At 45.5% G+C, this 26,446-nt stretch overlaps 1 protein-coding gene across 5 annotated transcripts in view; it reads left to right on the top strand.

The window, feature by feature from the left end:
- PBX1 (PBX homeobox 1) overlaps positions 1–26,446 on the top strand; it is a 278,168-nt gene that overhangs the window by 211,540 nt on the left and 40,182 nt on the right. For all 5 annotated transcript variants that reach the window (XM_041003179.1, XM_041003181.1, XM_041003178.1 and 2 more), the window contains 3 exons: positions 9,410–9,654; positions 16,261–16,451; positions 23,788–23,923. In XM_041003179.1, coding sequence (XP_040859113.1) covers positions 9,410–9,654; positions 16,261–16,451; positions 23,788–23,923 — 572 coding nt within the window. The remainder of the gene's footprint in view (positions 1–9,409; positions 9,655–16,260; positions 16,452–23,787; positions 23,924–26,446) is intronic.

Raw genomic sequence — 26,446 nt, 5'->3', positions numbered from 1 at the left:
TTGTGGCATGCTATGCAGCCAACAGAAGAGCAGCCTGGGCCCATGCTTAGACTTTTATGATGTCAGAAATTTGTCTGAGAGGAGGTCTGCCATCTATTTGTTTTCGCAAAGAACCGGCCAATGTGCAGGATGCTTCAGTAAGACACCTGTCTGCAGAACATTTCCACGTTAAGGCAAATGAGTATTAAGAAATACTCGTGCTTTCTCCATAGTTACTTCCTTTAGGAAATGTTATTCAAAAGAGAACATCTCATCTCCAGGGAGTGCACAGGAAGCTGCCACCCGGTGGTTCCTATTGCCTGTGCCTTTTGTATCTAATAAGTAGGCCACTCCCCATTGCGTTAAGGGTTACCGTGTTCCATGCAGGCCTTTCACATCCTCCACAGACCCTCACTGAGGGCTTTTCTCCTTTTTCTTTTACCCATGGGTGTGTCTGTCTGAGGCCAAGGCCAATGCTAAGTCAAGTCCTCGGACCAAAGTCTATAGCTTCTCTCAGGCAAAAAGATTCCCTAAGCAGCCATCCAAGCCCCAGCTATTAACGACCAAAGCCTCTCTCCCTGGCAGCCGGCACCCATCCAGAAAGACGGGAGATGGTTGCCCAGCACATTAGTTTGCACTCTGCCAGCTGGCCCAGGAGGCTCCATGTGCCAGGCAGGGAACGTGTGAATGGGATCCCTGCCCATACATCCCCTGAGAAGTGGAAAGCACACATGATCAGAGTCGCCGAGACCTGGCTTTGAAAAGGGGGATGGCATGAAATCCTTGGGGTGCTTCTCTAATGAAAGTGACAAAACAGCAACACACACAAAGCTGGAGCCACCTCAGGAATGTTGCATGTCATGTTCTGATGCTCATGGCAGGTTCTACATGCAGCTGCTGTTGCCAGGTATGAACAAGTGATTGAGCTTTCCAGCTTCTTGCAGGACCACCTTGTATCTGAAATTCAGCACAGTGCCTGGCACCATGGACAACAATAGATATGTGTGCTGAGGATCTCAAATTCTTGCCATTGTGTGGCAAAATCCGTCAAGTGTCCTTGCTTGGTTATATACTGGTTATATACCTACTCAGTAAGCCAAGAAATGTTTGAAGGGCTGAAGGGCATTTTGAATCTTTAAAGAACTTTAAGGGCCTAGTGTGAGGGCTCAGCGTCTAAATCCTCACCATGCAAGTGCCAGGATCCCATGTGGGTGCCAGTTGGTGTCCCAGCTGATCCACCTCCCATCCAGCTCCCTGTTTGTGGCCTGGGAAAGCAGCAAAGAATGGCTCACGTCCTTGGGATCCTGCACCCATATACGGACCCATCTGGAAGAAGCTCCTGGCTTCGGATCAGCTCAGCTCTGGGCGCTGCAGCCATTTGGAGAGTGAACCAGCAGATGGAAGATTTTTGTCTCTATAAAATCTGATCTAGCTTTCCAATAAGAAATAAATAAAACTTTTAATGTGTATATATAAATTTATGTGTGTGTGTGTGTGTGTGTGTGTGTGTGTGTGCATACTTTAAGAGACCTTGACCTAGAAAGGTCCCAACTTAGGGTCTCTGCGATTCTGAAGTACTGAAAGCTTTCCAACAAGCTTTCTTTTCTTTTTGATTCCATTCTAATAAGATTTAATTACTTAAAAGGCAGAGTTCCAATATGAGGTGGGGGGGAAAGCTAGAAAGAGATTTTCTACCCACTGACTCGACTCCCAAATGGCTGCAGTGGCCAGAGTTGGGCCAAACAAAGCCAGCAGCATCATCAAAGCCTCCCATGTGGGTGCAGGTGCACAAGGACTTGGACCATTCTCCACTGCTTTCCCAGGCACGTTAGCAGGGAGCTGGATCCAGAGTGGAGCAGCCTTGACTCGAACAGCACCCATTAGGGATGCCAGCAGCACAGGTGGCTTCTCCTGTCATGACACAGCTTTGGACCCACAGCAGAGGTCTTTTTTTTTTTTTTTTAAGATTTATCTGTTTCTTTATTTGAAAGGCAGAGAGACAGCATAAGATACACACTCACACACACATCTCGCATTTGCTGCTTTACTTCCTGAATGGCTGCAATAGACCAGCCTGAAGCCAGGTGCCAGGACGTCCATCCTCGCCCCCCGTGCGAGTGGCACAGGTCCAATGCCTTAGACTGCCTTACCCTGTTTTCTCAGGCACCTTAGCAGGGCACTGGATCAGAAGTGAAACAACTGGGAATGGGATTAATGTTCGAAGATGGGATTCCAACAGCACAAGCTGATGTTTAACCTGCTGTGGACCACGGCAGCTGCCGACTCCGGGAGAGGGTTTCAACAGCTGCACGGTTTTGGACACTAGGAATATTCATCTGAAAGGGCACTCCAGGGTAAGCGCCGCCTCAGGACTGTCTGCCGAGGGCAAGTAGGGCCCAGCGCAGGCACTAACAGATGCTCCCACGGAGAAGCCTGGCTTGGCAGCTGTCTACAGTGCTGATGTGAAATCAAATCACTGTTCATTTCATTGGTTTGATCGACAGCTCTTTCAAATCAACCCCCAAAAGTGTTTCTGTCCAACTAACTGGCGGTTAAGACTTAGGACATAAGACTCTAAGCTTTATGATACCAACTATTGAAAGATTTGGATCCAACCTTTGTTTTATTTAATTTTTTTGTAGAGATTTATTTATTTTTATTGCAAAGTCAGAGATATATAGAGAGGAGGAGAGACAGAGAGGAAGATCTTCCATCCGATGATTCACTCCCCAAGTGAGCGCAACGGCCGGGGCTGCACTAATCCGAAGCCAGGAGCCAGGAACCTCCTCCAGATCTCCCACGTGAGTGCAGAGTCCCAAGGCTTTGGGCTGTCTTCGACTGCTTTCCCAGGCCAAAAGCAGGGAGCTGGATAGGAAGTGGAGCTGCCGGGATTAGAACCAGTGCCCATATGGGATCCCGGGCGTGAGGACTTAAGCCTATAGACCCTGACCTTTGTTTTAAAAGAATCAAATTAGGGGCGTGCTGGGTAAAGCCACAGTCTGGGATGCTGGCATTCCACATGGGCACCAGTTCAAGTCTTCGCAGCTCCACTTCCAATCTAGTTCTCTGGTCATGGCTTGGGACAGCAGCAGATGGGCCCAGGCGCTCCGTCCCTCCATCCACACGAGAGAACTCAGATGAGGCTCCTGGCTCTGGCCTGGCCCCACCCTGGCAGTTGCGGCCAGGCTCGGGAGTGCACTAGCAGATGAACGCTGTCTCTCTCTTTCTCCCTTTCTGTCTGTAACTTTCAAATCCAATAAGTATTTTTAAAAGAATTAAATTAGATCATAGTGATTTCTCAAGAAGTTTCCAGTCAAGGGTTGCAATCGCACCTGTGGGAAATGCGAGGGGTGGCAGGGAGGAGGAGAGGGTGTGGGGTGGCGGAGTGTGAAGTTGGCCGCCGGCCGCTGCTTCGTATGCCTGCAGGCCTCGGGGCTGTGGCCGTGAATGCCGGACTGGGAACTTCCTGAGATCAGAGCCTGGGTCTGGTTCACCTTGCGTGTGCTCCTGCCCAGCTCAGCCGTGGCACCTCACTGCGGTTGGTCAGTCCCTTGATCAACCGGACGGAGCATGTGAGGTGGCATCTTATGCGTGGCTCCTTTGCTGCCAGGCACACGGTCATCCCTCCTAGAGTTCTTCCGCAGGTACCAGTCCTGGGCCAGGCTCTCTCCCTTGACCTTCTGAGACTCTGTCATGGGTAGTGTTTGCCTACTGGGGACATAGGAGGACAGGTCCAGGAAGCCCTGGCTCAGTGCCAGGACCGTTTTTGCTTGTTTAGAACTGTCAGATTTGAAAAGACAGACTTGACAGCTTTTTAAATGGGTATGGGAGAAGTGGCAGAGGTGTGCTGGCTCTAGTACGATTTGTAAGTGGAATAAAGGAGGAATGAGACCGTATGCGGGGAACTGACTGCCTGGCCGAGGCAAAGATCTCTGCTTCTCTCTGTCCTGCCTTCCCCTTCTTCTTTATGACACTGCTCTTAAGGTGTACTGGCAGCTAGATATTGTCACGTAGTACAGACTTGGATGCAAGATGGAATGAGCTAGATGCCCCCTCCCCGCCACCGCTGTGCCCCAGGGATGCGTCACATGGGGCCTGCCCTAGTAGCTCAGGGCTTTGGGGGTCTTCATCTGGCTGCTAACTTCTGGGCAGATTCCTGGAGAAAGGTTTGGGGCTGAGGTTTAAAATGGGGCCACATGGGCTCAGTGGAGGGAACCAGGGCCCTGGGAGGGAGAGACAGCCCTCCACACAGCACGGTGCCTCTTGCCGTCGGGGTGCCAGCCACAGAAAGAGGGAATGCAGACGAACTAGAACAGATGTAGGACGGAGTGGGGAGAACTCCCTCCCGTATTGCGTATCTCGCTGGTTTGTTTTTGCTCGGAGTATCAGTTGTAACTTGGGAACCAAAAGCATGATGTGTGCGTCTGTGTGGGGGCCGATAAGCACGTACTTACCACGTGCGTTTAGCTACCTCTTGTGAAAAGGTCTTAACATGGCAGTGAAGGATACCAGGTGGAAGAGTTGAACCTAGATTTTAGTCTTCACTGTGTCTCATTTGTGAAGATTTGGGAAAAGTTACTTCGCCTTAATAATCTCCGGTTATCTGGCCTGTAAGGATGGGACACTGGTTAGGACCTCCGGAAGCTACTTTGTTCTGTTCTTCTATTCCGAAAGATGCAAGGACCACCTACTTCTGTCTCATCCTTGTTGCTAAAGTTCTGAGCGATGGGGAGATGCCAGAGCAGACTCAGAACTGAACCCAGGTGGGCTCTGGGGCAGCAGAGAGTGAAGACAGAGCTGCTGGGCAGTGAGGTGCCTTCTTGGGGGACGTGGAGGGGTGTACCTTCACAGTACGCATAATGGCCAGAGAGGGTGCCCATTTGTCTCGGCCTCTCTCCGCTCAGCTTTCTACCCTCCTGCGCCTGAAGCTGACCCGACCTGTACATCAGCCCTGCTTCCCTCGCTGCTGGCCTCACCTGTGGAAGTTGGCATCTTCCCTGGGGGCCGGAACCTGGAGCCTGAACATTGTCCTTGGTGAAGAAAGAGTGCCCTCTAGTGGGTGTTAGCTAGAGGCGCTCCGGACCCGCGTCGCTTCAGCCAAGGACGAACAGGCACAGAGCCCTCCCTCCAGGACGCTGGAGCCCTTGGATGTGTCTTTGGGTCCGTTTTCTTTCTTTCTTCTTTTTTTTTCCTTGTGTGACGAAAAAGAGAGGGAAAAAAAAGCCCTGTAGGAGATCAGTGTTGAGAGCAGCTCTGACAGTATTGTGACAGTCCCCTTGTCTTGGGAATTTTACCCAAAAATTAACCCAGGGTAAGCAAAGGCAGCGAGGTGCACCTGACATCCGATGCTTGTGACCAGAGGGTAGCTTTGTGAACAGAAATTCTTTAAGACTCACAATCAAAGGCTTTCTTGGACACGTCTGCCAATTGCCCCGGCCTCCACGGACAGTACCTGCCTTGTGGTACACACGTTATTTGGCTCTTAAAGTTCTGTTTCAGAAAGGGTTGCGGGGCTGGAAGGGCAGGTGTGAGGGAGAACGGGAGAGCCAGGGCGCCCATCCGGGAAGCCAGGAGCTGATGGCATGCGCATGCGACCCTTGCTGGATTAGGTAACAGCTCCACAGGTCGAAATTAGATCTAGAAGGATGAGCGTTAACTTCTCCTGTGTCCCAGGGAAAGGTTCACTTGCCACCGAGAGGAAATGAAGCTTTTAAAGGATCATCTGGTCTCTGACTCACCAGAGGGAGGGCAGTAATTGGGTTGCATCACTTTTGGTTACACATATCACCCTTTTCATCTACTTACTTACTATTGTGTAGTTGTGGTTTTTAGCTTGAGTAACTGGGCAGTTTCTGTCTTGCTGAATCCCAAGGTCCCCTTTGCGACTGGCGCCTTCGGATTCTCCTTGTCCTGGGTGGAAATGTGACCCTGCGGTGTTGCCTTGCGTGCGTTGCTGCCTTCCTCCAACTAACTCGTCCTGGTCCAAGTCCACCAGAACTAGAATCTTCCGTGTGAAATGGTGGCAAAGGAGGATTTCCTTTTAAGGACTTCTTTTGTTGATAATCTCTCCCCTCCCCCCCCCCCTTTTTTTTCCCCACTTTTGATTCTTGCATGTATTCTGAGATTTCCTATTACTGCGATTTGCTTATAATTTGAAGGGTATAATTTAGAGACAACTGGGTCTTTTGTTTTTGTGCATTTTCCCCCCTTTTCTTTTATTTTCTCTAAACCTCCGATCGGGGCATATTTACGTTTTGTGAGTTTTGCGTATAGATGTAGGCGGCATTTGTGTCATGATGCCTGTGTTCCTTTCCTGTCAGTTTCTGATTGGTCACACTTAGAAAGCACTTCTGTGAAATCTGAGTGTATTCACATCAACAAAATGGATCCTACACAACTCCAAAGAGGAAAGAAAAAAAAAAAGGCACTCGGATTTGGTCAGTGCTGGGTGATACCTTGGTAGTGTTGGGCCAGCCTTGGCAGTTTCCCTTCTTGCTTTCTTGAAAACCAGTTGTCTTTTCAGAGTGAGTTCATTGGGTAGGAGTATGGAGCTTATGTTCATGCTGCCTGTGGATTGATTGGGAAAAGGGGGGCACAGGCCTGGGCACCACCCACGAGAAGGCGCTCTCAGAGCTGGCGTGAGGCTGGGGGGGAGGGCATCAATGGTGACGTGGTCCCTCAGTGGAACCCAGAAAAAGCCCCGTTTCTGCTCTCTGCCCTCTCTCATTACTGACCCGGGCTTGCTGGAAGGTGCAGCCGCAGAGTGAATGAGGCAGTTAACAGAAGGAGAGATCCGAATAGCAGGCTGGGCGGGCCATACCTCGTCTGTCCTGGTAGGCCACATCCTGCCCATTAAGATGATGCTGGTCTCTTCTCGCTGTGGTAGCGACCAGCAGTTGGTTTAAGAGATGGCTTAGTTATGGGGAGCAGGACCAACTTGGAGGCTACATTTAGAGAGCACGCTTTTGCCCCAGCACAATTTTTTTGGATGGTCAAGCTACTGTGAAATGATTGCATTCACTTATTAATGACTCAGAGGTTATTCTTTTTAAATTATTTCTCAGTGAGCCATACATGTCCTTCTGTGTGTGAAGCAGTTCCGTTCCACCAACGAGGAGGAGGGCTTGGGGAGAGCACTTGAGACGCACTGCTTAGGGCCCCGGCGTCCCAAGTTGGAGTGCACAGGTTTGAGTCCAGGCGCTGCTGTTTATTTCAGCTTCCGGCTGAGGAATACCTTGGCAGGCATTAGATGAAGGCTCAAGTGGTTGAATCCCTGCCGCCCTAGTGGGAGACCTTGCCTTGGCCTGATCCAGCCCGGGAAAGTAACCCAGCAGATAGGAGATTAGCTATCCTTGTTTTGCCACCATTGGAATAAGTAAAATGAATTTTGTTCACAACATTGGCCATGCACACCTCATGCAAATGGCTTTACCTCGCAGAGCTCTCTGGGTAGAAGAGGTGTGAACATGGGGGAGGGCAGCTGCTGGGCTCTGACACCAGGGGCTTCATCGCCAGCTTCTTTTCAGGACTTTGGGGCCTGGTTGTATTGAGTTTTCTTCTTCAGGAAGGCCCTGTTCATGGGCTGGGTCCTTCATAGGACTTTGGAGATGTAAATGAATTTAAGAAACAGAACAATATGACCAACATTGGTGATTCAAAGATCGGGCACAAAGGCGCAGTCTCTCATTCTCTGGCCCGAGTCAACAGAAGAAGGATTTAATTGAGAAAAAGAGCCCACAAAATAAGCCTTAGCCATCTGGTACCTTGGCCCATCCCCACCATGGTGGTTATTTTTCATACAGCTGATAGTTCAGGGTCAGGGATGGAGAGCAAGAGCAGGCTCCGGTGCTGTGGCAGCTGTGGTGTGTGATGGTGGGCTTCTTCTCGTCCCTCCTGGCAGAGCCCTCCACTCCTCCTCCCTTCTTGCCCTAGCCCTTCTCCAAAGGGCGCTTGACTGTGTTCCCTGAGAGCCATGTTATAATTTTCCTTCTGGCATAGAAACTGGGGGTGTCATGAGGATGAACTTTGAGGAGTGGTCCTTGTCTTGCATGTTGGGTAGCACAGGAAGTAGTTGCACTGCTGCTGCCCATGGTGGGATGTCCTGCCTTCCCTGTTACACCTTGGGGAAGGGGGAGGTGATCCCAAGACAGCAGGATCAGGTACTGCCCTGCACTGGTGTCAGCAGGTGCCACATCCTCAGGGGACCTGGCCCCTGGCACCCTTATCCCCTCCCTTGAAAAAGCATTGGCCCAGCTCCTCTGCTTTTAATCATTTTCCTCTTTTGCAACTCTGCCTCCACATTCTCTTCAATTCTTTTAAAAGTAAGAATTCTTTCATGGTCTCCTTACACAGACATGACTGCTGATAACTAAACTGGATTTGCATGAGTCATTTATCTTAGGGCAGCTGGTACATGGGTAGTTAAAAAAACTTGCATAGCTCTCTTGCTGATTTACTGTATCACCTGTTCTCTCCCAACCCAAATAGCTCTTTCCCTTCCCAAGGACTGTGCAGTTTTAATTACCAAAATAAATAAATAAATAAATAAAAAGCAGCCCCTTTGGTCAAGACTCAGTCCTGCTACACCACTGGCGTCTTTGAGTCCTAGACACAGGGCCTCACCTGGTTTCCAGCAGGATGGAATCCTTATCCCCTTGAACTGTATCTCAGGTTTGGGGGCTGCGTGTTCCCAGCTCCTTGTCCACCTCCTCCTCTCCATTGGTCGTAGGGCCGTGCTGATACCCTGCTGGGCAGAGGAAACATCTTAAGAATTCCTTCCAGACGAACTGCATGTGCCTGCCTTAGGGAAATGCAAACAGCCTAGTTACATGTCACATAGAGAGTCAGTGTGGGTGAGAACCCAAACTCGCACAAGTCTACCCAGAGGAAGGAAGAAGCAAATGCTTTTCCTTGAATTCAGATTTAGCAGGCTGAGATTTGCAGGATGAATGTCAAACTGAAACTCTATTACAATTAATTTTGTAATTTAAAAATCTCTTACTGTGATGAAATCTGCATAACCTGAGATGTGCCCTCGTCACTGTTTTCAGAGTGCAGTCCGTGCCTGCTGTACGCCTCGCTCACCACCATGTACTGCGGGAATGCTGTGTACCCACTCAACAGTAGCTTCCCCCTGCCTGCCTTCCCCAGCTCTCGGCAACTAGTAGGGCCGCCGTTAGCCCTACGCATTTCACTATTCTGGACACCCCACAAGAGTAGAGCATAGAATTCGGTTTTTGAAACAAAGCAAGCCTCCCCTTCCATTTTCTCACTCTCTCCCTCCCTCTGTTTATTCCAGCCTTTTAGCTCCCAAATATCTCATTGCCAGTAGTTGGGAGATTTGGGTATCCAAGTGACGCTGCTGTGTTTGGCGTTTTTCACGTTTCTTCCTTGGCTTACTCAGGTCGCTCCTCTTTGTCTTCTCCCGCAGTGTTGAGTATCCGCGGAGCCCAGGAAGAGGAGCCCACGGACCCACAGCTGATGCGACTGGACAACATGCTGTTGGCAGAAGGCGTGGCCGGGCCCGAGAAAGGCGGTGGGTCAGCAGCCGCAGCCGCTGCTGCAGCAGCCTCGGGTGGGGCAGGTTCCGACAACTCCGTGGAGCATTCCGACTACAGAGCCAAACTCTCACAGATCAGACAAATCTACCACACAGAGCTGGAGAAATACGAACAGGTAATACAACCGCCCAGGAACCCCCGAATTCGAGGCCTTTTGGAGAGGGCAGGGGAGTCGGCAAACTTGTGGGCAGCGCTTTCCCAGGTATTAGGATTCTTGTGACCAATCACAGTCCCTGACCCCCGGAAGCCCACTGATCCTGGTATCAACTGAAAACCAGGTATCGCATGGTGATGAAGACATTCAGATGATATGTGAAGTTCAAGTGGTCATGTTAAGTGACCTTGCAGTAGGGGGAATATTGGACACCTTGAGAGCCGTTGAGGTCCTTAGCAGTCACCCCCTGCCTCGTGGGGAGGGCTGAGGGTTCTGGCAGCCCTTGTCTGTTGCCTGCTGGATGCTCACAGGGAAAGGATATGAAATCTTGGCCATAAAAACCTGTGCTCTACCCAGATACAGTTCAGTCGTGAATCAAATGTATTCTTTTGCAGTCAGATAAACTTGCGTTTCCATCCAGGTCACAGGTTCTGTGAAATCCAGTGTTTTATATAGTATACACTGCAGACATGATTGTGGAATTGGAGGCTGAGACCCCAAAAGACAGTATAAATCCTGAGCATGAAAGAAAAAGCCTTGAAAAAAGTTCTTTGAGAGGAAGTATATGTGTGTGCGAGAGAACATTCTCGTTGATTCATTCACTCTTCAAATGCCTACAGTAGCCAGCCCTGGACCATGGCTCAGGCCCGATGGTTGGAACTGAATCCAGGTCTCCCTGTTTGGTTGTAAGAACCCAATCGTTTGAGTCATCACTTGCTATTTCTTAAGCTCTTTAAGAAGCTGAGCTCAGGAGCCAGTTGGATTTCCAACTACACATTCCAATAAGGAATTTGGGTTCCATAATGGCTAGGCCCAAAATCTTTCCTCCAAGAAAAGCTTCCAAGGACAAAGTAGTGAATTAAACCAAAATTCTTAATTGTGACAGAGCTCCTGTGTACCAGAAATGCTCCCTCATCCCCAGCTGCTACCCACACGCACCACGTTACACACCAGGACTGTGTCTTCTGGTTAGCAGGAACAGTGCTAATTTATTAGCTGTCCTTGAATACCATCGGTTTGTCTTCTGCCGTTTATCTGAAAAATATGTATGCAGTCTTCTCTCTGGATGAACTAAAATGCTCCATAGCTTATTTTCCACTGATAGCATTCTTTTTTTTTTTTTAAGAGCTCAAAGAGAGAAAAAATACAAAGAACAGACAATCCTCAGTAGCCCTCTTAGGACTCTCTGGTTTGGAGGCATGCAAGCCTAATAGAGAGATTTAAATTTTAAAGTAGAAATGGCCCTTTTATAATTTGAAATGAAGAGTTTCATTATTGCATTCCTGTCTACTTTAGAAGTGTAGCTTTAGTTGGGAAAAACAAATTTTGGTGTCGTGCTTACAGCCAAACATGTGAAATCCAGCCACCAGGAAGGTGTAGAGAGGACTGAAAGAGAGGGAAGCTGTAACTCATTGTCTTCTACCTTCTTGGAAATAACCAGTGTTGTTGCCACGGTGATGGTCCCTGAAGCCCTGAATGCTGTTAGCTGCCAAATACAGATATCTGGTCCAACTCTTAAGTTTCCTCACCTAAACCACCATGACAGAATTTGGAGTCTTCCTAACTTTAGAAGATAGACGGGGGCCTTTCCTATAAAGGCCCCTTAGAGTCCTCTTGAATTCTTCCTACTCAAATCTTCTATCTTTGCAAGGGTAACTGGCCTCTACCTGGCAGTCTGTCTACACTTGTCATCCAGCTAAACAAGTGCAAACAACCAGGGTACAAGAAGAGGCCAGCCTGTGGCTCTCCCCACTAGTCCAATGCCCGGAAGCTGGGGTAGGTTGGGAGGTATTGAAAACAGGCTTCATTTATAGCTCAGGTGGCCAGCAAGAGAGAGAAAGTGACCATTTTCTTGATGTAAGCTTTCTTACCACTCTTTTGCCCCTCATCCAAATGAAAACACTGGCAGCCATAGTGTTCTTCAGTGGCGTGTTTCTCAATAGCAAAATACTATGGCCGACATCACTGTGCTTGCCCCTTTAGGCTGATGTGTGGCTGGGTACCAGGGTAGGTCCCGTCATCATCTCCATCTTCATACAGGTCAGCAACCAAAGGTGAGGGGCAGCCAGCCCTGGAATCTAGTCTTTGATCCTTGGTCCAGGAATTCTCATGGAAAATATGTGTAACTCTTTAATAAAGAGAATGTAGGCATCTATGTGCATTGAAACAACCAATTGCCCTCTCTGTTACCTTGCTGGATTGGATCGCTAGTACTAACGCAGGCTGGTGTTGACAATCTGCTCTTCTGGAAAACCACCCTTTTAATGATAAGGTGTGGAAACTGGCCACTCCATTACAGGGCAAATTATGTTCTCTTTTTGGTAGGCATTTTCCGGTTAAGAAATGACTACTGCTTGATGCAATCTGGATGGTTAATAATTTATTAATATTAGTTATGTTGTTAATTATAGTAAATAGCAGATTGTAGAAAATTATGCTATTAACCTTCTAGCTAGTGTGTCTGAGAGATGTATCTTCTTCATTTTTCTGAAACAATTCCTCATTTTTTTTTTAAAGAACCCCCATTCAAATAAAAATATGGCTGTCTATTTTGGTAATACTTATGTAAGAGTCCCAAACTGATTAACAGTGCATTCTGCAGGGATTTGTTTTTGCTAGGGTATTGCAGATAATCACAAAATAATTAGTTATTATGACCCCTCACACCTGCCTCCTTTTATTCATCGCGCCCCCCCCCCAATTCAAGCGTTGTTTTACCCTGAGGCTATTAAATAAAGTATAGCTTTATAGAGACTTTCATTCAAAAGAAATGGAGACAATTGTTTTATTCATCACATACGATTGGTAGAAGACCTCTTCAACAGATCATGTTGAAGCCAAGTATTTAAACCCTGGCTCCTTCTAGCACCTAAAACCAAGATGTCAGACACCCTGATTGTACTCCAAGAGCTATCTAGGGAGATGATCCTCTTGTAGTTTTGCATTGTTCTTCAGAGTTTGTAAGTAACGCGGTTGCAATATTGAATGGCTTTCAGTCTCTAATGTGGACCTGGACTGGACTAATGGAGTTCATTCCTGAGACCTCTGTTATTTCTTTGGGTAAAACTGGGATCCAAATCCAACTGGAATAAGTGCAGGAAGAAGTTGCATTGTGTAGAGTGTGGGATATGAGCTTCAACTGTAGGACCTTTGCAAGGGTTATCAAGAGGCCTTTATCCTGTCTGTTATCCTGGAGCCTAAGCAGCCACTTTTCAGAAGTTTCTTTGGCCTGTGGAGGTTGCACCTTGAGCTCAGATTATTAACACTGCTCTGTGTGTGTCTGCCTTACCCCCAAACCCTTCAGCCTCTGGGGACTCTGACTAGCCCATTAGTTATATCTGTGACCACTACATGGTCTGCTTCATGTCCTAAGGTGAGTGCCTCATCGCACAGAAGTAGCCCAGCATCTGCAGGTGCCAAGCTTGGGGGGAACCAGAGGAGAGGGTGTGGCTCGTTCAAGAGCAGCACTAACCTGGATCATTAGGCGCTGTCCATCTGAAGTGGCTGTGAGCCTTCTGCTCTCTGCCGGGTGTTCCTGAGCGGCTGTGCAGCAGCTGCTTTGTTCCACCTCAGCAGTGGGTGAAAGGACTCCACTGTCTGTTTATCCTGGAACAGAAAGGGCCCGGGATGAATGCCCTGAATAAACAGCCGATATGGTGACTGTTTTAGTCACCTGTAATGAAGCACGTAATTATTAGCCTAGTGGTGTGGCTTACCAGCTGAGAGCTGGTGCACTTGACAATGCCTCCTCTCCGTGAGCCCCTCCTTCCTTTAAGGCTCAAAGAGGGAGGGCGGCTGTAGTCCTGTGGGAGATTGCCTTTGCCTGGCAAGATGCTTGGGATGTTTGCTCCATGCGTAGTCTCCCCTCTTCATCCCTGGGCCCCGCAATCTCAGCCATTCACTCCCTGGCAAATTGGAATTCCCTCCCTTTTTGTGTTCAGGGCCCAGTGTTACACACAGTACATGCTTGTAACACAGAGCTTGTGTTTCTGTAATGGCTTTGCTGAATGGCAAGCAAAAGTCCTGAGGACCTGATTATCTATGGGTTTGTCTTCAGCTGTGTATGGAGGTTGGAAAGGGTGTGTGTACCACCTTGACTCATTTGGATGGTTTTCAGTTCTTTACATGGACATAAATGTTTCAATTTTTTTTTAAAAAAATTTATTTATGTATATATTTATTTTAAGGTTAAAGTGACAGAGAGAGAGGAGGAGGATGGGTGGAGAGAGAAAGAGAGAGAGAATCTTCCATGTGCTGGTTCACTCCCCAAATGGCCACAAGCCAGGAAACTGCAACTCCTGCTCAGTCTGTCACATGACTGTGACAGGGACCCACGTATTTAGCCCATGAGCTGCTTTCCCAAGGTCAATGCCAGGAAACTGGGTCAGAAGCAGAGCAGCCAGGACTTAAACAAATACTCGAATATTACAAGTAGCAGCTTAACCTGCCACAACAGCAGTCCTAACTTCTCTTTCAATTCCATTTTCTGTGATTTAAAACAAAAATTATTTGAAGCTCAGAATGACAGAGAGAGCTTCCATCTACTGGTTTACTCCCCAGCAGCAAGGTCAGGGCCAGTATGAAGCCAGAAAGCAGGAACTCCATCCAGGTGTCCCGTGTGAGAGGCTGGGCCCGAGCGCCTGTGCCATCATAGCTGCTCACCGGGACTTGCTCTGCTAAGACCTGATTACGTTGGTGGCTGCACCTGCTGCACCTTCCGGGAACTTTCCAAAGACCTGCTGTTATTTTTACCAACAGAGAAGCTGAAGCCAGGAGAAGCTTACCCAATCAGGAAACTACACTGGATTTTTTTTTCAAATTTACATCTTATGTATTTGCTTTTAGAGGATGTATTTTTAACTTACATTACATTCAAAAGTTCAACACATTGGAAAGCAAAAAGACCATAGTTCAGCAGGAAAATGGGGGCTATACATAACAATTGGATGTTCGACTTTACTCACAAGTTGCCTTATGTTGTCTCCGTTTTGTGGGGAGGATGACGTGTGTGTGTGTAGGCCCAAGCCTACACCTAGATAACACTCACTTCATCCTCACTACACCCCCATCTCACAACTGAGGAAAAAGTGTTCGTATATTCAGTGACTTCCTGAGGTCTTCTAGCCATGTTCATCCCAATGGCAGGGATCTGAATTTGCACAGCTTACACCTGTACTCAGCCTGCCCTGCTGGACTCCTGCGGGTGACTCATTCTGTCTGCAGATCACTGCACAAGAGCATGGGCTCTGTGAGGGTTGCTACAGGGTTAGGCATGATACCTCGTTTAGGTGAAAAACGTAAACTCTTGCGTGGTGATGGATCTGCCAAATGTTCTGGAAATAGAGTCACAATGGAGCCTTTCTCTCTCCAAGCTTGGGCACAGCTCTGTGGCTGCATGTGCCTATGTTTCTGCATCCAGAGAATCTGCCAGGTTTTCCTGGATGAGAAACCAGTGAGCCTGTGCTCCTGCATTGTTCCTGCATTCTCGACCCATACGAAGGGCTTTGTGCTGTAAAAAGAGCATCAGTGCATGTCATCAATAGGAGTGCTAATGTGCATCTATTAGCTAAGTAAGAGACCTCCAAGATCTTTCTTTGTCAGTTCTCAAAGCATCACCTTGCCTTTCTCATTAGGAATCCTATCTAGTTTTATGGCATGTCTCTGAGTAACTATGAATATTTTCTTAAATGTTTAGCTGTCGAAATCAGACTGTGGATATTAAGTGATGGTAATGAAATGCAAGAACTGGTTTTCAAAGCATCAGATTTAAGCTCTTGAAGGCCATGGTCTAGAAAGTGAATCGTTCAGTTCCTGCTTCTGTTTCATTTTGGTTGCTGTGTGCCTTTGGAAAAAAGCCTTCATGTCTCTGAGCCACAGATTTCTCAATTGTAAGATAAAGAACTCATGGTGTGTGGTCTGAACTTGAGTTTTAGCATCTGCAGAGGTAGTTCCTCAAAGCCCTAACTTGTGTTTGCATGCTGTTTCTTCTAGTGCCAGGGGACAGCTTCCTCTTGTGCTATAAACATTGTGGATCTTGAAAAGCCCATCACAGAATTGGTTCTTACGTTAAAACCAGGCATAGAAGTAGACTGACAAAGAATTTCCCAGAAGAGTTATCAAAACTTTTAATACTGTGACTTCGCTTCCACCCTTTCAGCTCTTTCTACATCCCAGAATCGTTTATTTGGAAGTCTACTGTATCCGAGATAATGAGCAAGGTGGAATGCTTGTGCTGTATTTGACCCCAAGTTCTCTTTGGTTATTCACATGGGAGCAAAGGGTAGTAAACTATATTTTATACTAGGATTTATCACTTCTCAGGAGTAAGAATAATTAGAAGTAAATCCTTAGTCTTCTGTGGAAAAATATCAAAGTACTGGCCAAAGCATAGAGCCCTAAGGGACTAAAAGAAAGTTCCAGGCAATCACTTCTTTATCCATCTGATTTGACAAAATTCCTGATATCTTTGCACAAATCTTTTAGTCAAGACCACCCAACCTCGCTTCATAGATGTATGCCACGATTGAGATATTCAAGGCCCCTGTTTGTGTTGTCTTGCCGTTCCAGGCATGCAACGAGTTCACCACCCATGTGATGAATCTCCTGCGAGAACAGAGCCGGACCAGGCCCATCTCTCCCAAGGAGATCGAGCGCATGGTGAGCATCATCCACCGCAAGTTCAGCTCCATCCAGATGCAGCTCAAGCAGAGCACATGCGAGGCCGTCATGATCCTGCGCTCCCGGTTTCTGGACGCACGGTAAGTTGTTGGTGCCCTGTCCTCTTGGAGAACCACAGGTTGGCCTTCTTACCTGAAGGCTTCAGTGTCACCACGTTCAACGTTAAACCAAACAGTAGCATGGTTTGGTTTGATAGATGGTTCCGAGTTTTGGTCAAGACTGGCTATGGTGTGAGAAGTCATTGGTTTTGCACTGGGCCAAAGAAAATTTGTGACTACAGAGAAATTAAAACAAGCAAAAAAACATTTCTTTGTTTTTATTGGAAAGGCAGATTTACAGAAAGATGGAAAGATCTTCAAATGCTGGGTCACTTCCCAAATGTCCACAATGGCTGGAACTGAGTCAATCCAAAGTCAGGAACCTGGAGCTTCTTCTGGGAATTCCAAGTGACTGCAGGGTTCTAAGGATTTGGGCCTTTACTACTGCTTTCTCAGGTCACAAGCAGGGAGCCAGATGGGAAGTGGAGTGGCCGGGACAAGAACCAGCACCCATCTCAGATGCTGGTGTTTGAAGGAGGCACAGATTAGCCAGTTGCACCATAGCTCCAGGTCCGAGAGGAAAATTTTTCTCAGCACTGCTACTCATGTGGGGTGAGCAGCAGGATGTTTTAAATAGTATGAGATAAAAGGCATGGCATCTTTTGGTTTGTAGCATTAGGAGCCTCTTGTACATGTAACTGTGGCCCATTAGCCATCTCATTGCCACGTTGTAGGAATGCGTGTTCTGCAAGAGAGCCAGTTCTGTTTGTTTGAAAGCTACAGACACACCCCAGGGGAGCACACACTGCTCACTTCAGCACACTCTGAGCTGCATTTTAGGTATCCAGAGAAGAGTTAGATGTGGAACCTTGGGTGTGAAAGGACAACAGACTCTGGTTTGATGTTTTCTCTCTGGTATTGCCACTCAGGAGTTCAGAGATCTCTGTTGAAGATTCCGTTGAAGATTTCTGTTGAACTGTAGATAAAAGTGTCTTTTATTATTATTATTGTTATTACTATTATTATTATTATTAACTGCATTGCATTATATGACACAGTTTCATAGGCTGCGGGATTCCCCCAACCCCTCCCCATACCCTAACCACATGGTGGATTCCTCCACCCTGCTGCAGTATTACAGTTCAAATTCAGTCAAGATTCTTTCATTGCAAGTATATACCAAGCATAGAGTCCAGCATCTTATTGTCCTAAAGGTGTCTTTTTAAAAGAGATGATAACTGGTTCAGTAGAACAAATAACCAGTTCTTGGTTTTTCAAATCTAGACCAATAGACTTATGAGAATCACTTTGATTCTCTTAAGAGACTGGTAAGCCTATCTTTCATCTACTCTAGAATATTTTCATGATTGATACAGTGCAGATGTTTCAGAATAGACTAGCTTTTCATCTTCTGTGAATATAGAAATTCTCATTCTTTATTTCAATTACTGAAAATAATTCCAGTCTGTGATTATCATTATTAGAATCTCAGACCCATCTGGGCCAGAATACCATTTTGTGATCTGTAGATTTGTCCCTTTTCAGTCACAGAAAATGATGCACGGTTCCTCTTAAATTTCCCCACCTCTGAAATCATATGTTACACACCTCTGCTACCTGCATTTATCTCCTAAACTCCCTTTAATTCCCCCTGCTTTGAGTTTCTGGGTACAAGAAGTAAGAATGCCAGCTAGCAAAATGTATCTCTAGGCCAATATAATTCTGACATGAGAAGGAAAAATGAAAATAATGATCACTGTCCCTATTTTAATCTAGTAATAAAGCAGGAATAGGCAAAAACAATCTGGAGCAGGTCCCTGTGGCCGTAGCTTTGTCCCATGACCACTTCTCAGCCTGCTGCTGTAAGGCAGCTTGTTCCACGCAGTGTAGAAAGCCATGACTGGTGGCCTGAGTCTGGCTGTTTCCTTGGGACTGTTGCCGTTGACACACCGTATGTGTTACTCACAACCCCACAGTAATTCCCTAGTTATCATGCTGGAGTTTGTGTTTGTGTTGGCAGATACTGAAAAGGAGAGAAGCTTGGTGCAGACTGGGTTCTTTCAAGAACAAACTCCAAGAGAAGGGAGAAGCAGAGTCATTGTCTCATTGACTTTCTTCTCGCAGTAATTCTTCTGTGGCCAGTGTGGAGGCCAGCCTCTGAGAGACACAAAACTAGACAAGCTTTATATACATTTCCCTTCACTTTCTACCCTGCTTCGAGTCTTTGCCTAGATTCTTCCAGTTGGCACCCGAAGAACAATCATTTGAAGAGAGAATCTTTTTCTTGCTTTGGCTGCAACCTTCAATTCCTTGTCTCTGAGCCAAGATGCAAAAATAAAACAAGTAAACTATTATAATTTATTTGTGCGGGGGCTAGGAGGGAGGGCATATTTACTATTGTTGGAAAAACATAACACCAAATGCCAGCCCAACGTTGAGCAAATGACTTTCCCAGCTCACAAATGAGTGATTGTCAGACTTCCCGATGGAGGAAGTCACATCATTGCCTCCTGCGTCCCTTAAGTACAGTTGGAAGACTGAGCCAAGTCAACCGTGGGAAAAAGCACGCACAGTACTCCCCACTGACTCCTACAGTCTCGTGCTGCTTAGACTATGCCTCCGATGGGCAGGACCTCCTCAAGGAAAGATTTCATGGAGGACAAATAAAGCACAAAAAGGGTTGGATATAGTGATAGGATTACCTTTTGTGATCTAAACGGTATGTAGAATCGAATGTTACTACTCTGTTGTGTGGAACACGCCTCGTATTAGCTCTCTTACTGCATAGCAGATCAACACGGGAGGAATAGCTGAAAACAACACAGGTTTGGAATCTCACCATTTCTGCTGGGGTCCCTGCTCCAGTTCCATCCACGTAACTATTGGCATTGGCCAAGCCATTATCTTAGATGCAAACTCATTGTAGACTCATTCTGGTTGTTGGCACAATTCAGCTGCCTCTGAGTGCGGATTCTTGGTTTCTAGGGGTCTGCCCAATCATGTGCAGTTTCACATTGTGACTGCTTGCTCTACTCCTCAAAGCCAATGGGAAAATCTCTCCATTTTAAAGTATTAACTGACCGACTCCTTTCATTCATCAAAGTTAAATGATGAGAAGTAATTTCCCTTCAAAATCACCACCCCATTCTTTCCCAGGGCAAGTGTGCACACAGGGGTTAGGAACCTTAGAATTTAAACTCTTTCCCATAACTTTTTTCCTGGAGATAACCATAATAACATAAAAAAAATGATTAAAAGTATACCTTTGTACTTCTCTTTGATAAAGAGGGTTATATAAAATAAACTACAAAAGAGGAAGATGATAGAGGTGGGGGAGGATATCCAGTAAGATCTTGTCAGACTGGCACTGTCTTTGGACTTCATTATTTATTTAATTGAACTTGTCCTGTCTGCTGTCATATTACCAACTGGAATAACTAAAATGAAGAGAATGCAAATAAATGTGGCTCCTGTCTTCACAGAGCTCATAATGTCCTGGGACAGTCTGTGCATGTTACACATTAATTCCCCCCACCCACCAACTCTCCTGTAAGGCCACGGAAGTGAGGGAGAGGTCAGGCAAGATTGGCTCTCAGAAGACGCCAAATAAGAAGGGATAACATGGGTTACAGTAAAACAGGGCTAACTTCCACGTTACCTGCTTAAGCACTTCCTCATCACCTACTCAAGTGCTTACTATATGAGAGCAGTTTTTCAAAATCTAGGGAAATATGAAGCTAAAAGATAAACTCATCTTATTGTAATAGACTTTGAAATGTGTCCACGGAATTTAAAAAATGCTGTGTATAGAATTTTGAGGACCCTATGTAGGTATGGGTTTCAAGTCCTCATTGAACGAAAATAAACTTCTCTTATTCTCCCTCCCACGCATTTTTTGAAGTGCCCTTGTGAGTTAGACACAAAGGCCTCACGCAGGAGGAGACGCAGCTCCTCTCCTGCAGGGGTAGGCTCTGCAGCGCTGGGGAAACTTAAAGGATACCTGCGGCCCACTGCAGAAGAGATGCAAACGGGGTGGTGTGCAGGGCCTTCTGCAGCACATATGCCATTGCACAGAGAGTGTGTAGGACTGGGAGAAATGAGGCATTTGGAAAGAGACAGATGCACTGGATCAGTGGAGATTTTTTCAGTTTGCCCTGTTGACTGGCAGAAACTCTGAGCTTGTAAGAAGGGAGTGTGGCAAGTGACAACAGAAGGTTTGAAATCATCCAAATCCTGGTTAAATCCTCATGACTTTTGTGACCCTTAAGAATAGACTCAGTTTGCGTGCTTATAAAATAGGGAGGTCTTGTAAACAGCAAGATTGGAGTAATCAGAGAGACTGACTGAGTGTGCTAGCTGGTGCACAGTAGTCGTGTTAAAAGGCAGTTATGGTAATGATCACAACAGAATATGCTCTACTGTATTCTCTATATCTTCATTTACATTTGTGATTCTTAGTGACATGATCTGTAGTTTAAGAAAACTACTCTAGGGCTTGTTCTAGTAAAGGCGAGATGACCTGGGAAACAAGGTCATCCGATGCAGGTATGAAACACCCCTGGATTTCCTGTACGTATCCAGAGGAAAATATTCCCATTTGGTATGTTATGGAGTAGAGGAAGACAGGAGGTGTTTTAAATGGTCCAGGCTTTTGCTAGTGTCTTCGGAGCTGTACTCTGTCCAGGACGGCTGCTGGACATTAGTTCTGGAAAATATCAGTCTAGAGTTGTACTGTCTGGTATGTGGCTATTAAATTTTAAATTTAAATTAATTAAAATAATATTAAGTTAAACTAAATAAAAATTCAAAAGCTAGCTGTCCACTTACTCTATCCATATTTTAAGTGCGTACTAGCCACATGTGGCTAATAGCCCTGATATTAGAAAGCACCAATTGAGAACATTTCCCCCGCTGCAAGAGGTCTTATTGGGCAGTACTAGTCAGGCTAGTCAGATCCTTTGATGATGTTATCAAGCTACCAATGACAGCAAGAATGGAAGAGAGATTTTGATTTGAACCCAATCCTCAGATTTAAAAAAAAAAAGGGGGGGGGGAATAGTTAAGAATCACTCATAGGTTCTGGCCATGCTAAATTCTTAAATATTTGAATGAAGGAATAAATTGGCAACTGCAATGAACTGTTTTCATGGTAGTGCCATTAAATAATGAAGGCAACAGAGAAGACAGGCGATTGGACTGGAAGGTATTGCTTCTTTTGGACACAGAGTTTGTTTTATCGCTTACTGAAAGAAGCAGTAAATGGGCAGTGCCTCTTGGGAGAAGTGTTAGGAGGTAACACTACTGGAAGTTGACAATATTTGTGATGCTTGCTCTTCTCACCGTCATCAGTCTTTCGTAACAATTTATGGGCCCTGTGAGTCAAGTGGTTTCTGTCCCTAAAACCTTATCCAGTCATATTTCATCAATTCCCACATCTATTATTCAAAACCTGGATACCTAATGACCAAGGCTCCTGCAGGCATTAACTCACTGGGCTGATGACGTTACAACCCAAGGCTGTTGACTTGAACAGTCTTACCATCAAGAGATATGCTTTTTCGTTAAGTTCTTTGAAATTCTGAAAAAATGCTCATTCTTGGATTTCAAACGCCCTGGCTGGAGACAGCTACTGAAAGGGACAGTGAGCTATTCCATCGGAGTAGACGAGACCACACTGGGGAGAAGGGGAGAGTGCACAGTGTGAGGAGAAGAGAGCAGGAACAGCTGCCTGCACCATCCCCACACCACCAGCCCATTCCAGGGGGGCTTCTCTGAGCTCAGTTGGAAGAGTCCCAAAAAACACACCGTAATTCTCAGGCAAACAACTGAGTCTGTCCCAATTAGGCTCCCTGAACCTAAAACAGCATCATCTTCTCCAGGCAGAGAAGCCAGAAGTTGTCTAAACACCAGCCTAGAGACTGGTCAGCCACTTGGCCGTCTTCCTCAAATCCCCATGGCACAAGTGCTTTTAATACATACTCCGACTTTGTAGTTGAACTCTTTCATCCAAGCTGTCTGGTTTTTGATGCTGGGTGACCCAGAAACTCAGCATGATTTGGGAGAGTGACTTGGGCTTGGCATAATCTGGACAGATGTGGTTAATACCTGTGGACAGATGGTGTTCATCCGGTAAAATCAGGCACTTTATTGTGCTAATTAATCCAAGTGGGACTGTGAAAACACGGTATTAGCTGGATTTCCTGTCTAGCATGGTCATCAGTGCTTTCTTTTGGCTATACTGGGAAAATGTATATCCTGGTGTAACCAGAAATATTCTAGAAATCTTTTCCATAATGAGAGGCTTTTGATAAAAGCAAGAAGGACAAACATGCTAATCGAACTCATTTGAAGGTGTGAATACTTCATACCTTCCTGCATGACCAACCAGCATGGAGCGTGAGCCCAGAGTCCCCCTTGAATAGCTGTTGTTGCTTAGGCCTTCACTAACAGGAAGCAATACAGTGATCCTCACTTTAAATTAATTCAATAAGCATTTTTTTTTTCTCAAAAAAAGGCAAAAAATGTCACGGTTTACCAAGTGGTTTTCTTTCTTTTGAAAGCCTGTATGTGGAAATCATTTCTAAGGGCTTTTGTATTATCGCTTAACATCTGCACTGACTGATAAAAGTGACTTCTTTCCCTCTAAAGTAGCCAAGACATCAGAAGGCTCATTTTACATAGTTCCTTGCCCTCTTCCCCAATTAAAAATGTTGTGTGCATTTCCCTGAAAGTGGAATAGAGGAGAAATTATATATCTTGTTTTTAACACAGAGCTCCAGTGTCCTGTGTGATTTCTGGGAACCCATGTGTGTAGAGGGTTGAGGCTGGAATCTGTGGTTGGCCAAAGCTGAATAGAGATCGTACCTTTGGGTCATTATCAGCTAAAGTGAGCTGCTGACATGGCTCTTCATCGATAAATAGAATAAGCCTATCTACCTTGCTAGTGGTGAAGACTGAGTAAATAAAATCTATTACCATAAAGATGAGGCCCAACGCCTGGAAGAAAACTCAAACCACTGAACTGACTGTTGTCCACGCCTACCTCCTGCCTTACTTCCTCCTAACTCTGTGAGGGCAGAAAGATTCTGTTGCCGCAGAAACTGAGTCTTTGCAAGGTGACTAGTGTCACACAGCTGGTACTTAGTTGATCCAAGGGTCAAAGCCAAGGTGGCACACATTTTGGTTAATTAGCATTTCTGTCTCCTGTGCTCAGACAATGCACAAAATATCAAAGATATACTTTTAGTCGCAATGTGGCCATTCAGCCCCTTCTGCACAAATCACATTTCACTTACCTTTTGCTCAAAAGTGTATTTTCTCCTGGAAGCAGAACCTGTGTGAACTTGTGTGTGTTGTTATTTCCTTTCTCTTTGTGAAGGCGGAAGAGACGGAATTTCAACAAGCAGGCAACAGAAATCCTGAATGAATATTTCTATTCCCATCTCAGCAACCCTTACCCCAGTGAGGAAGCCAAAGAGGAGTTAGCCAAGAAGTGTGGCATCACAGTCTCCCAGGTAAGGGGTCCTTCAAAAGGCTCAGTGTGTAGCCTGGCCATGGTGGAGCCACATGATGGGATCTTGGAGTTCTGGGTTTACACCTTATGAACTCAATCAGCTGAAGCCTGGAAATGGCAAGGTAAGCACTTAACCCAACAAATACCAGGGTTTCCAGGTGAGCAACAGGCAAAGCTTAGGATGGACCCGCAGAAAAAGTGAGCAAATAGGATACAGTATAAAACCAGCAATGGGATTCTCTTCACTGAGCACTCTTGTATCAAACGGGTGAGATACTGTACACGTTCTTGCTACTGTCTGTGTCTTTCCTGCTGTTTCTTCAACCTTAGTCAATTCCTTAGCCTACATTTTTGCCTAATGCAAGAGCTTTCGAAAGCAGTGAATCGAACTTGTTATTTTCTAGTCTTTTAAATGAAAGGAACTTAAATGTCTTCTCTTGATGTGCTGCCTCTGTAACTGATGGAGTGTAGGAATTTTAACTTGTCACTATGATTATATTGGAACACTTGCATGAAATGTCATTGAACGTCCCTGTCCCCCACTGAGCAAGAACCATAGCAGGTGCCTGTTGAGTTGGAAAGACACCTTTTATAAAATTGTTACAGAACTAGGCTCTGACATTAATATGAAGTAGATCAGAAAGAAATATGTATAGGTGTTTGCATTTTGTAGACTCACAAGGCCCATGCAAACTTTGTATTCAAGCTGAATGTCAAATACCATACTGATATTTCTGATGAAGAAATACCCACTCAGACTTATATTATGTGGAAGGAAAACAGATATACTGGTATTTCCATTAAAAGGAGGGAAGACAGAGAACAGTGCAGAAGTTCACTCTCAGGAGTGACTTCATTTAACGTTTTTCCAATGAATGAGATGCTAGTTTGTATGAACTGAACATCTGTATATTCCTAAACTGAATCCTGGCTTCTCTTACTCCCTTATAGGGTTTGTATCCCATTTACCTGTGTTTAGCTAAGCACAATCAAATCCGGGCAAAATCTAGGACTCCATAAAGCGTGTTTTCAATGAAGAGATTGTCAGGATCTCCCTGACAAGCTGTGGGTTGAAAACACTCTTTCTGATGAGGCAGAGTGAAGACCCCCTTCTAGCCCATACCTTCCGTGGGTACCTTGATCTAACTGAAGGTTATTTCAAGTTTTGACAATTCGGACCAAGTAAAATATCAGTGGTCAAACGCAAGCAGTTTTTCCTAGGACTATAACCATTTTTGTCCAAGTCTAGAATGATTGTTTACAGAAAAAAAAAAGAATTGGTGTTTTCTTATATTTGCTGCCTTTTGGAGAAACGATTCTAGGTCTGAAGCGCATCACTGACTCCCAAGGCAGTTAATTTCAGCCATGGAATCTGCTTAGGACAGAATGGCTTTAGCCTGTTGTCTGAAAGGTTGGGATTCAGAATTTATGATCCATCTGGAAAGTAAAACCAACACTTGTGAAGCAAAGGCTGTGTTAGAGGCAGATAAAATATGGAATTCTGGCTCGTTTCTTCCTTATGGAGACTGAAGACACAAGGAGTTTGCCTACTAGAATGATAATTGACCAATTGCATCACCTTTCCCTTCGCCAACCACACCAAGGCTATGCAAGGCTCATCATATCCCTCCCTCCAGACAACAATCATGTCCAAACAAGTCCTGGGCAGAAACAGCATGATAAGATAGAATAGAGCTAAGAGAGGAACATGTTTCTGATAGGAGTTAACTGTGAGATTTTAAGAGACTCACTCTTTTGAGTGTCTGAGGTGCATTTGGGTTATTCGATTTATGAAATCTCTCTCTTAGTTCCTGAATCCATGGGTACCTTTTGGGTACTATGGCCATTGAACAGTTAGTTCATGCAAGTCCTGATTGCATACCCTGTCCGGGATACAGGGTATCGTCTAGTGGACCATATAGAAGATACCTCAACTCACCTGCTCGTTCTGCTGCCAGCTCCAGTCTCATTTAGAAAGAAATCATTCCTGCCACGTTATACAGTCTCCTCCCTCTCTGTTCCTTTCCATTTTCCCCCACACTGATCTAATTTAGTTTAATTGGGTCTCAGGCATTTCTTTTCTTCCTTGAAACTTCTTTCTTGCAACTCATTGGTTATTCCAGAAAAATTGGTCTTGATTCTTTTCCGCCTATTTCACTCACAAATTAAAAGAAAAAAAAAAAGAAATTGCAATTGTGGTTGATTCATATACATAAATGAAGTTATATGAAGAAAAACATGATTTTCAGGGAAAATATATATGCAATGGTTGTAAAATGTAACCAAATGTGCTCTCTGTCCCCTTGTTCAACTCTGCTTTATTTTTTTTCCTGTAGGTACCAATATTTATAATAAATAAAGCATCATCTCATTGAATTTTTGCCCTTATTTGCTAGCGTTGCAATGGTAGAGTGTGACTTTTAAAACAAAGGCTTGCCCCTTTGAGGACTCCCCTTAAAAGACATTTTAATTTTTCTAATGCATTTGAAGATATATGCAGGTTTACAAGAATTTTAGCTGCAAA

This window comes from Ochotona curzoniae, unplaced genomic scaffold (genome assembly GCF_017591425.1).
Source record: "Ochotona curzoniae isolate NIBS_2020 unplaced genomic scaffold, NIBS_Ocur_1.0 scaffold_2683, whole genome shotgun sequence".
Lineage (NCBI taxonomy): Eukaryota > Metazoa > Chordata > Mammalia > Lagomorpha > Ochotonidae > Ochotona > Ochotona curzoniae.
This window is presented reverse-complemented; position numbering and strand designations above follow the sequence as displayed.